This window comes from Sabethes cyaneus, chromosome 2, assembly GCF_943734655.1.
Source record: "Sabethes cyaneus chromosome 2, idSabCyanKW18_F2, whole genome shotgun sequence".
In the NCBI taxonomy this organism is placed as follows: Eukaryota; Metazoa; Arthropoda; class Insecta; order Diptera; family Culicidae; genus Sabethes; species Sabethes cyaneus.
Window position 1 is genome coordinate 26,697,425 of NC_071354.1, and position 13,043 is coordinate 26,710,467.

A 13,043-nucleotide genomic window follows, 5' to 3' on the forward strand; every position below is an offset into this window, starting at 1 on the left:
TACAACATTTTTCGAATTAACGCGGTTTTTTAAACGGTTTTTATTACACGGCACGTATTCCCGTGTAAAAAACCCGATTTAATCCACCTTGTGGTGAAAGGAACCTTTGTTATACGGTCTTACTTGCTATTTGAGATAGAAATCGACTCGTTTTCGGAACATAATTCATCTATTGGTTAACGTTGCGTAATGCGTTGGTTTACATAAAATTTTTGAAAATTGAATACGTTTACAAAATTTGAACAAAATAGGAACACTTTTAAATTTTGATAGATCCTTTTTTCATGAAATTGCTGAGTAAGGATAAGTAAGTTGTTATTAATCTGAGAAGTGAAAATAAAAGTAAGTTGTAAGAGGAAATCTTATTCTTTAACATATACATTGCCTTGTAAAGGTCTAGTGTATAGGTTTTTGAACTATAAATAATTTCCTGTAATGCCATTCTATTTGATTCACATCAATAGAGTTTTCTTGAATAATTTTCGTCAATTTTAGAAAAAATCATTACATACATACACACACACACACACACACACACACACACACACACACACACACACACACACACACACACACACACACACACACACACACACACACACACACACACACACACACACACACACACACACACACACACACACACACACAGACATTGCTCAAATCGTCGAACCCTATCGATTGGTATATGTGACTTGGCCCTCCGGGCCTCGGATCCATTTCGTGTTTTTCGACCAATTTTTAAACCTTTGTTATAGTATAACAAAGGTAAAAAGAGTTGAGTGTACATATATAGATTAGTCAATTACGTAAAAATTGATGCGATGGTGATTAATTGAATTTTCAAGGTCAACTCATGCTTCCGGGAGGTCGGTGTCTAGTGGTAGTCCCTCTCTTGCTGCTTGGAGAAAAAAGGAAAAAAACGAAAAAAAGTACGAAGGACAACGTGACAGAAACTGGCCAAACGGGAATGAAAAAGTGGAAAAATGCGAGTGAATAAAATATATCACGATAACCACAAACGAAAGAAAAAACGTGACCGAATGGGGAGGAAACACATAAAGGACATAAAAGAGAAAAAAGACGGACAAGAAGAAAACGGGAGATAAAAAGAAGGAAAAGGAGAACACTATACAGCAAAAGATGAAGAACGGAAGAGAAAATAAGAAAAAATGAGAGAAAAGAAGTAAAACGCATGCAGAAAAGGAGAAGGAACGAGAAAGAAAAGGACTGTGTCCAGTCCTGGAGGAGATTTAAAACGGACAAAAACGGAAATTAAAAACAGGAATAGAAAATGAAAAAATAAGAAGCAGGGAAACGAGAACAGAAAAAGAGGAAAAACGACAGAGAAAGAAAAAATGGAGAAAAAAACAAAAATGGAAGACATAAAACGGAAAGGAAAATACACTCAAGTCGTTTTTTACGCGAAGGATACGTCACGCGTAAATCAAAACCGCGTAAAATAACCGCGTAAATTCCGAAATTCACAAATTCACGTAAAAACACCGTGTAAATTCCGAAATTCGCGTAAAAAACCGCGTAAATTCCGAAATTCGCGTAAAAATAGTCGCGTAAAAAACCGCGTAAAAAGCGACTTCAGTGTAGTACGTGACAGAAAAGCAGCACATATTAAGCCGAAGAACGGAACAGACGAAGTGACAAAAATCGAAAACCGAGGCCGAAAAAATCGAAACAATTTCTTTCTTACGAAAGAATAACGAAAAACGAGAAGGGGAAAGAAGAAAACCGGGCTTAACCGGGTAAAAGTAAACAGAGGAAATTGAAGTGAAAAGGAATAGAGAAAGAAGAAACAGCGAATAAACGAAAGAAAAAGAGGAAAATGAAACAAGGAAGGAAGGAAAAAGAAGAATAGCGAGAGAAAAACAATACAAGTGGTAGAAGAAACAAGGAAAACGGAAAAAAGAGGTCAAACGAGACATAAAAGGAGAAAGATGGGACAAAAAAATGGAAAAAATGCAACAGAGAAGAAAAAAACAGGTAAAGCAAGAGAAAAAACCGAAAACAGGAAATAAAACAAGGAAAACCGAAGAGCCAAAAACAGAATCTATGTGGCAGAAAACTAGGAAAATAAGAAAAGAAGACATGAAATACAGAAAAACGGAGCAAAGTGAGAGCAATAACCAAGGAAACGGTACAAATGAGGAGAAAAATAATACAAAACGTGAAGAAAATGGAACCGGAAAAAGGTGAAAAGAGGGAAATGCAACAGATAGAGACGAAGAAACAGGAAAAATTTATTGAAGATAAGGTGAAACGGGACAGACGAAGACGAAAGTATCAAAATACGGGTGAAAAACATAAGCAATGACTGAAAATAAGCAAAAATGGGACAGGAAACAATGAAAAAAGTTACAAATGAAAGCAAAAACCTATAAAACGATACAAATAAGGATGAAAACGGAAGAAAAAATAAAAAAAGTTCTCGAGAGGAAAAACGAAACAGAGATAAAGCGTGAGGAAAAACGGGACAGGAAACAAAGTGAGAAACGATGAAAACCGGGACCGAAAAGTCGAAACGACACAGAAAATGACCAAAAGCGGGACAGGAAAAGAGGAACCTGAAAACGAGTTGAACGGAAGAAAACTCAAGCAACAATGGGAGTTTTTTTGTACTCTTATGGTGATCTTCAAGACCAGTTTTGGTCTTAAATACCATCATAAGAGTGTGATAAAACCCAAATTGTTACTTGCGAAAAGACGAAAAACAGAACAAAGGAAAATTAGGACACATGACAAGGGCGGTGAAATGTGACAAATCAAGAGAATAGAAATGGAGAAAGAGGAAACAGTGGAGCACCGGAAAAAAACGAGAGAGACAAAGAAATAAAACAAGACAAGAAAGAAAATACGGAATGAAAAAACAGGAGAAACAAAAAAAGAGGAATAGCGAGAAACTAGACACTAGAAAACCAACCAAGGAAATGAGAGAAACGGGAAAAGAAGTCAAACGGGACATAAAAGAATGCAATTGAAAGAGCAGAAAAGAAAAGCAGCAAAAATGTATTAAAGAAAAATTAAAATTGAAAAAGAAAACGACGAAAAACGGGGAAAAAGTGAAAACCAAAGAGCAAAGGAAAAAAAAGAACCAAAAACAGAATCCACGTGGCAGAAAAGAAGGAAAAACGAGGCATCAAAAAGAGGAACAACGGAGTAAACGAAGACGAAAATGTCAAAATGCGAGTGGAAAACATGAGAAAAAAGTGGACATATTTTTAGTCCACAAAAATGGTTCAGGAAACGAGAAAAAACGGTACAAAGCGAGAAAATGCTACAAATAAGAAGAAAAAGGGAACTAAAAGTAAAAAATGAACGGGAAGAAAAAAAGAAAAAATAGAACAGAAGTAAAACGTGTGGCAAAATCTGGCACGAATAAAAGAAAAACGAAAGAAGAAACATGCAGATAACGAGACTCAAAAAGAAAAAATCGCGGAAAAGAAGAAAACAGATAAGAAAAAGAGGGAATACGAGGCAAAATCAAGGGTTCACTTTACTGCAAAAGATGATGAACGGAAGAGAAAATTATCAAACATAAAGATAACGAGGAACGATAAAGAAAATAGGGATAAACTTAACGAAAAAGCAGAAAACCGGAATAGCAAAGAAGGAAAAGAAAAGAAGAAAATGCGGAAGTAGGGAAATTTAAGAAACAAGAACAAAAAAAGAGGAAATGCGAAAATAAAACGAAACATTAATATTTTTTTGAAACGATGATTCTACAATTGATGAAGGGACGGTAAGGGAAAGTAATGAAAAAGGATTTTTTGAGAATGGATGGGAAAGAGTGGAAAGGAAGGGGGGGGGGGGGGTAATAGGTAGCTACGCTTAACAAGTTGTCGTTGTGACTCCTATCTCTTGTCCAATGCTGGAAGGTGCATGGGTCGAACCAAGCTATAATCAGAGATTATAACCGGATTTGAACCCACAACACCTGCCAGGGCGTGTGCCCTGGGCGTTACCGTCCCTTCATCAATTGTAGAATCATCGTTTCAAAAAAATATTAATACATGCCTGACCGCATTTCAAGGTCATGACTAAAATCACGAGTTAGGTCAAAACGATACTTGTCGATCGTAATTTCAAGTTCCATTCAAGTTTTAAGCCCAACTCCAAGTCGAATTCAATTCCAATTTCAAACAAAAACTTCAAATAATGTTTCAAGTCTGATTTCATGTCTAATTGTACGTAAAACTTCTAGTCTAAGCTCTCCAATTCCAAGTCTAATTTCTAGTCCATTTTCATCTTTGATTCTGAATCAAATTTGCACCCGACAGTGCGAAGTTTCCAACCTAATCGGCTGGTATTTCGCGGTTCTCCGATTACTCAGTTTTGCCAGGCAAAAACATTCTTCTGAAACGTCGGGGGTTTTACCTTATGTTTATGTCTGGACACGCTAGTGTGTAAAGTTTTAGTATTTATCACATACAGTCGCTCTCACACCGTGCGTCGGGCAGCACAATCTAGGAAAAAACGCTTGCGATAAGAGACCCAACAATTCTAATCAAACTACGTGATGCGATATACGCATTCGGTATGCTCTGCAACTAAACAGGGGAAAGCAACATATTGTCGAAAACAGTTGTGTTGAGCTGTGATGAGCCTTCTGGGTCGGGTCATTAGACAAAAAATGATAAGAGCACTGTTTAGCACTATATGAAAACCTCCTCCTAGTATCATTCCTACCATGTTTGTTTGCTCCGTGGCAGGCTTTGTTGTTTTCGTTTGAAGCAATTATAAATTATAACAAATGATAAATGAGACATAATTTTAAAATTAGTTATAAGAAGTTTATATTTTTACTCGTTTCAACTTCATCATATTACCTACTAAACATACAAATATCATCATAGCACAATCATCCATGATGATCGCCTTTCTTGAAACCATGCTCACTGCCGCCACTTTTGCCGCCCTTCTTACCGTAATCATCCTTGTGCGAGTAGTGACTCTCATGGCCGTGCTTCTTCTTCCAGCCCTTGTGATCCTCGTCGTGATGTCCCTTGTCCGAGTGGCCCTTCTTGGAGTAGTGATCCTCCTTGTGGGCCGACTCGTGGTGATCGCCCTTCTTGTGCTCTCCGGCTTCCTTCTTGTGATGCTCGTGGAAGTCTCCGTACTTCTTGTGCTTGCCCTCCTTGTGGTGATCGTCGTAGAACTTGTGCTCCTTGTGGTAATCATCCTTGTGCGATTTCTTGTGGTAGCCCGTCGTCTTCGAACCCTTCTTGTGGCCCTTCTTATGGCCGTGCTTACCGTGTTTCGATTCCTTCTTTTCCTCGTGGTGCTTTTTGTACTCTTCACCTTCGTCGTGGTTTTCCTTTTTGTGGCCACCCTCTTCGCCGTAGTGCGATTCGTGTTCCTCCTTAGCGTGATCACCCTTTTCCTTCTTCTCGACACCGTGTTTGGATTTGTATCCTTTGTCACCCTTTTCGCCCTTCTTTTCGTGATGTTCCTCACCCTGTTCGCTGCCACCGCTCTCCTCGAAGCCTTCCTCTTTCTTGTTGGCCTCGGTAAAGGACACCAGTAGCACCAGCGCTACCAGGCCCAGCAACCAGAAGTGTCGCATGGTGACGACAGGCAATTAGTTGCGCTGGAACAAACGGAAACATCTTTATTATTGATTTTTTTTTTGCAATAAACACAAATTTCTAGTTAAGTAAGGTTGCTTTAAAAACTGATCGAAGGATTCGGAGGTTGCCGAGCAACGTATTTTATCAGATTGACAATTTATTTTCACAGTCGCAGCCTGCTACAACTCATTGTCATGTTATAGATCAAGCATAAGATTATGTGATGAACTTGCCTTTGTTTCAGTTTCGCAAAAAGTGTAGACTTTTAAAGTGTTTTTTTAATTTTTAGGGAGTAATTTTATGAACTCAGATAACAAACAGTTTGAATTTTAACAATTTGCGTAGTGCAACTTAGCTTCACTATTAAACAGCTTGCGATTGTGCTTCATATTGTGAGTTCGGAACGGTTTAAAATGACACTAAGATAAAATGGCTTATCACTGAACAATAATTATTATCATGAAGCAAAACACTTGTGCCAATCCATAAAATTACCTCTGCTAGATATCACAAATTAGAAATGCACTTACACTTTCACTACACGAAAAGGAATTCCTGACTGCAACTATCCTGATTTTCCTCCTTTTTATTCTCTTCCAGATCCCCCAGCAATTCCAAAGTTCTGTCTGAGGTCTGTGCGAAAAACACAACAAAAACCGACCAACAATGGAACTCGCTGCACCACCAGCCGAAGATAAAATCCAAACACGCTATGAGATGGATCACAATCGGGCGTCACTGTATTTATATGCACTAGAGCTGTAGAGAAAATACCGGCGGCGCGGCGGCCATGCCGAGCGAGGGAAGATAAAACTTATTTGGTTACCCACCACCACCGGCCAGCACCACCCACCACCACCGCCGGCCAGCACCGGCAGTACCAACGTGAGTACCAACTGACTGGAACCTGCCTCAGTCCACTCCGATATCTCCCTCCCTATTTTGGTATCACACAATAGTAGTGTGGCTTTGTGGTGTTTCGTTTTCTAGCTTTGTTGGTTGGTTGTCTGGAAGTGGTCTAACTGGGAACTCGGTTAGGGTAGGTCGGGGTATGAAGGCTGCTTTGAGATGTTCAAATTTAATTTACCGAAGGAAAGGTTTTTAAATTTTTGGAATGCTTTCGGACATGCATAAGTAGCAAAATTAACAAAAACAAAAAGTTTTATATTCAATAGCTGTGTATTTTTCTTTGTTTTCACTGATTTCATATAACAATATATTGAACAACGTGTCTCGCGTCTGTGTGTTCAATCGCTTGCTCGTCGGTAAGGTACCAGCTCTGCGCTGCGCTCACATCTAACATCAGCAAAACTGCCCCTTTAAGAATGTATATCTCTACGTATGATGAACTGTGTGATTTGCTTTCGTTTAAAAAAAATCTTTGATTTCTTGTGATGGTTCTGCAACTGTATAGTACAATACGTCCTATTACACATATTGATTTCGAAAGTTTTCTTTACCAGCTTACTTTCTTCTTCTATGTGACTGATTTTCTGATTCGCCGGAGCTTCCGGGCGTGTATCTGGTTTTTAATGTATGGAAAAACTTTTCGCTTCTTGATGGATGCATAATATGCAGAATGAGTTGAGTTCAAGTTGATTTACGATAGTCTTCTTTTATCTGCTGACTGACATGACGACGACGGTGAGTGTGACAGTTACTACAATAATGATAACCTTATTACAGTTGTTTTCTATTTGCTCTCTGCTCTACCACGGAACCGAGCCTTTTTCTTTACCGCCGCAGCTTGGATGACGTGTTTCAAAAAGCTTCGGTTAGGTACTCGTTTTTTTTTACTGAGTTCAGTGGGATGTATTAGAAAGTATAGATGCGGCCGAAAAATGCAGATCAGAAAAAAATAACGGACAATTTTATCGACTTATTCAATTCAACCAGCTGTTTTTATATTCTGGGGGGAAATCTGTTTTGAAAAATTACGTAAGCTAAGATATTATTTTGTTGTCATAATCGATTCCCAACTTTTCCAGAAAATGATAAAATATGAAAGTAGATAGTCCAACAATGTCCCGATTTTCTCATCTCTTGATGAATTGAGGGGTGTAAAAAATGGAAAGAAATTTTTCAATTTTCATTTTAATAGTTGAAACCTCAGCATCTTGTGAACATTTACAGCAGGTGTGCAGCTATGGAGAATTTTGCCAAATACCGACAAACAAAGAACCAGTTGATCACGATACTGAAAAGTAAAAAGTGCCAAAAGGAGAACAGAGATCGCCAAGAATTAGAACAATCATTTCGAGAAATCGGGTTGCTGGAGACCAACAAGGCCGGTAAGGACAGTCTACCAGCAGAATTTATTAAACATGGCCGAGAAATGCTGGCAACGGCTCTACAGTGGGTTATTTCCAAGATATGGAAAGAGGAAAAGCTACCAGAGGAAAGGATGGAAGAAGTGGTTTGTACCATCTACAAAAAGGATGATCGGCTCAACTGCTGCAACCATCGCGGCATAACGCTGGTAAACGCCGCCTGCAAGGTACTCTTCCAGTTCTTGTTACGCCGGTTGTCACCGATAGCACAGGATTTCGTAGGGAATTATCAGGCGGGCTTCATGGGGGCTCGCGCCATAACGGATAAAATTTTTACCTTCTGACAGATCTTACGGAAATCTCGGGAGTACAACCAACGTTCCCACGTACGACATCTTTATTGCTTTGAAGTTGCTATCGTATTGCTTTATTGCTTTGAAGTAAGCAGCGTACGATACAATCGAACGAGAGCAGCTATAGCAGATAATGCACCAACATGGTTTTGCGGATAAACTAACGCGACTGATCTGAGCTACATTGGATCGAGTGATGTGTTTTGTACGCATCTCGGGAACATTCTCGAATCCCTTCGAGACGCGGCGAGGGTTGAGACAAGATGACGGCTCATCTTGCATGCTGTGCACCATCGCTCTTGAGGGGGTGATCCGTCGAAACGAGAGGCACGATTTTCATCAAGGGTAGCCGACTCCAAGACTTTGCAAATATCGTTGATATCATAGCCTGGAACTTTGCGATAACGGAGGTAATCTACGCCAGACTGAAAGCAGAGTCTAGGAGGATTGTGCTAAAAATAAAACAAACGTGCACCTTAATGAGGAGCTTAATGTACAAGTTGGCTCGACTAGATCGAAAGTGACTTACCACTTCTGAGAAGACTGGGAAATTGGCTATGAGTAAGCTCGTCAGCTTAAATAAGACATCGACTTGATTATATTACATAGCAGACGTCGTTCAAAAATTAATGACCCCAGGTTTTACACTTGAGGTACAGCCGAGCAGTTGGTAATACTTTGTAATCCTTGGCTTCCTATTTTTTATTGATAGAGTTTGACCAATAAGGTACGATTTTGATCATTTTACTATGACGGATGAATCACCAAGACGATTTATAATTTTTGCCATTAGGATAGAGTGGTCTACACTATTAAATATGGACCACTTTTATAAAGGGTGTCCACGGTGAGTGTCCACAATTTCGCCTTCGTATTATAATGCCCGTACTTTGGCTTTAACCCCCCTCACCCGTGAGATTTTGCACAACACCAAAATCAACATGTTTTTGCATATTTACCCACGCTTTCTTAATTTCTTCAACGCTTTTGACTACTTTAGGACGTTTCAGCAGATTCTACTTCATAATAGCCCAGTATTTTTCGATTGGCCGTTGCTCCGGTATATTTGCGGGGGATCTTTCGGTACGAAACCGATATTATTTGCCTTATACCGCTCCAGCACGTCCTTTGCGTAATGGTATGAAGCCAAATCCGGCCAGAAGATCGTTCGACAGTTGTGAGACGTCAGAAGAGGAAGAAGTCGCTTTTGGGAACACACTACTTCAAATACACCTGTCAATTCATGGTATCTGTGGTCACGAAAGGTGTACTTCGCTTTCCACATTATGAATAAATTGTTTTTCAAATCAACTTATCGTGGTGCGATGTCCCTTAGGATTTCACCAGCATTACAAGGTTCCGCCAACAAACTTGGTCCATGGCTGTCCGTCTCCAATTTCTGGAATGTACGACATTTTCCAGGTTTTGCTCCACTTGGTCTAACCATCAAGCATGCTACGTACGTTTGCGCCTGTTTCCAACCGGATTCGAGGCGACCAGCATTTTTGCGGGGTTGTTGTCAATTGTGACCCTTCCTGCCTTAGCAGCTTTCTGGATACTGGGTTCATCGAAGAGCTATGCCAGCTCGTGATTCATCCTTCTCCGCCATCAACGTGTTCACATACACCACCAAAGATGATCCAAAGTACACGACGTTCAGAAAGGGCCAGTACTTCTAAGTCATCGTTGAGAATACGTCTGCGTATTTCTTTGCTACAGTTATTATCCGCCGTCACCAACGACCCAAATTTGTTCATCAACTCGAACTCTTCTCCGTCGACTATCGCACTATTGCCTATGCGGGCTCGATCGGGCTCGGTTCCTCGTGCAGAAAAGTACTTGGTTTTAGACGTATTAACCACTAATCCAACGCTCATTGTTTCACGTTTCAGTTTGGTATACAGCCCAGCAACCGCCTGGAACGTGCTTCCGACATTGTCCACGTCGTCAGCGAAACAGATAAATTGCCTATATTTATTGAAAGTCGTACCCTGCCTGTGAAACCCGCACGTTTCATAATACATCCCTTTATCGAAGTCCCCTGCTTGTTTCAAATGGACTTAATAACGCACCCGATATCCTCACACAGCACTTTACACCATCCATTATGGCCTTGATAAGTCTTGTCAGCTTCTCGGTAAAGTCGTTTTCGGCCTTAATTTTCCATCACTCTTCACGGTCGATAGTATTGTAGGCGGCCTTGAAATCTATGAATAAAGTGGTGCGTAGAGACTTGGTATGGGTATGAAATGGAGAGAGTTACCTGGAAGGAGCGTCAAACATAGCTCTGGCTCTCTCAAGCTCCCACCTGGCGCCTCCACGCAGATCTAAGTCAAATGATGACGGTCGATGGCCTTACCCGGGAATGCTTCATGTACTTACTGAAGCAGCTAAGCTAGGAGGTGCGAACTAAAGCGCCTGTTCTTCAGGTGATGGGCGGCTCACACAGCGTCTGTCTCGTAACGGGCGGCTGAATATGAAATGCTGTATCCCGCAAGCTATACCTAAGATGGCAGACCCATCAGCGGGATGTAGGTATCGCGACCCCGGTGAGGTAGTATACCGAAAACTCAATTACCACGAACAACGAACAAAGAAATTCAGGACGGAACAATCGGTATAGGACACGGCAAGGGACAAGGAAACGATTAAGGGATAACGATTGGAAACTTGGTACCTGGAATGTACGAACTCCCCATGAACCGGCACGGGCTGGCTTGCTTGCTCGAGAGCTGCATCAAATCGGAGTGGTGCTGCTATTCAGGAAGTTCGGTGGCCAAATTCCGGAGAAAGGGAGTTCCGTGCAGTAGACCCTATTGCAGACACTTCTTTCAAGTACCACATCTACTACAGTGGCGGTAAGAAAGCAGAACATGGAGTCGGTTTCGTAGTGTTGGGAAAACAAAAGCAACGAGTTATCCGGTAAAGGCCCGTAGATGACCGTATATGCGTGTTGAGGATTAAGGGCAAATTCTTCAACTATAGCCTAATCAACTTATACGCACCGACAAATGATAAATCCGATGATGCTAAAGACGAGTTTTACGACAAGCTTGAGAGGACCTATGGAGAGTGCCCAAAACACGACGTGAAAATCATCATCGGAGATGCAAACGCGCAGATCGGGAGGGAGGAATTCTTCCGTCCAGTTATTGGAAGTCATAGCCTGCATCTGTCGACCAATGATAACGGTCTGAGGCTCATAAAATATGCCGCGGTCAGAGGGATGGCCATCTGTAGCACCTACTTCCCACGTTTGAATATTCGGAATCACACCTGAAGGCATCCAAATGGAGACTCTAGCTCTCGGATCGATCATGTCTTGATTGACGGTCGACACTTTTCGGACGTTATCGATGTACGGTCTTTTCGTGGACCAAATATCGACTCTGACCACTATCTCGTAGTGAGTAAGATTCGCGCAAGGCTGTCGAACACGGCGAAAGCTCGCACTGAGAGGACGCTGTGTTTCAACATCCAGCGGTTAACGGCAGACGGCTTAGCAGTGGAGTACGCCAGGAAGCTTGACCAGCGAATCGCAGAACAGCAGGTAGAAGAAGAAGATATAAATGGGCTGTGGAGGAACATCCATGGTGCCATCCAAACAGCAGCGAGAGAGGTGGTAGGCACGACGCGTGGAAGACAGCGTAACAGCTGGTTTGATGCCGAATGCCAGAGAGTGACAGACGAAAAAAATCAGGCCAGGAGTCGCATGCTCACTGCGGCAACGCGTCAAAACAGAGAGAGATACAGAGAGACTAGAGCTGCAGAAAAAAGAATCCATCGTCTAAAGAAATGCGAGTACGAGGAGCACGTGCTCGCCGGCGCAGAGGAGCGATACGCCAGCAACGACACACGGAGTTTCTATAAAACGGTGAGATGCAGGAATTTTGTCATGCCTGTGATGTGCAATGATAGTGCTGGCAACCTGCTTACCGATAAAGCAGCGGTAGCAACCAGATGGAAGGAGCACTTTCAGACACTATTGAATGGAGAGGTAAGTGCGGAGATCAGCAGGGACAGCATAGAAATTGTAAGCGATGGTCAAGCTGTGGAGCCACCAACACAGGAGTAGGTTAAGAAGGCAATCAGTGAGCTGAAAAACGGTAAGGCTGCTGGGAAGGACGGTATCTCGGCCGAACTTCTAAAAGCGGGTTGCGAGCGGCTGTGCGAAGCAATCCACCGGATCATTGTCAGAATCTGGGAGGAAGAACAAATGCCGGAGGAGTGGTTGGATGGCCTCATTTGCCCAATTTTCAAAAAGGAACATCGAATGGAGTGTAAAAACTATCGAGGAATTACATTGCTCAATTCTGCCTTCAAGGTGCTTTCCCGTATCCTGTTCTGCAGACTGAGACCATTAGCGGAGTTCTTCGTCGGCGAGTACCAAGCTGGTTTTCGTGAGGGTCGCTCCACGACGGATCAGATGTTTACCCTGCGCCAGTTGCTAGACAAGTTCCGGGAGTACAACTTGCAGACACACCATCTGTTTGTGGACTTTAAAGCGGCGTACGATTCAGTTAAACGAAATGAGCTGTGGCAGATAATGCTAGAACATGGTTTTCCGACGAAACTAGTTACGCTGATTCGCGCGACGCTGGACGGATCCAAATCATGCGTTAGAATAGCGGGTGAGACCTCAGCTGCTTTCGTGACAAACGTGGAAAGGAATGGAACTATCATCACGAAATCTCACATGCTTCTTGGTTTTGCGGATGACGTCGATATCATCGGAATCAACCATAGAGCAGTGGAAGAGGCCTTCAGGCTCTTTAAAAGGAAAGCTGCAAGGTTGGGACTTACCATTAATACCGCCAAAACGAAGTACATGGTTGCTG

General features: G+C 41.8%; 1 protein-coding gene across 1 annotated transcript; it reads right to left on the bottom strand.

Moving 5' to 3' along the window:
- Positions 1-4,823: 4,823 nt before the first annotated feature.
- On the bottom strand, positions 4,824-6,277 carry LOC128737697 (glutamic acid-rich protein-like). The gene is made up of 2 exons (XM_053832392.1): positions 6,113-6,277; positions 4,824-5,602 (listed from the first exon to the last, which is right to left on the bottom strand). Exon 2 carries the CDS (start codon positions 5,576-5,578, stop codon positions 4,874-4,876), a length of 705 nt encoding a protein of 234 aa, XP_053688367.1. The 5' UTR covers positions 5,579-5,602; positions 6,113-6,277; the 3' UTR covers positions 4,824-4,873.
- Positions 6,278-13,043: the final 6,766 nt, after the last annotated feature.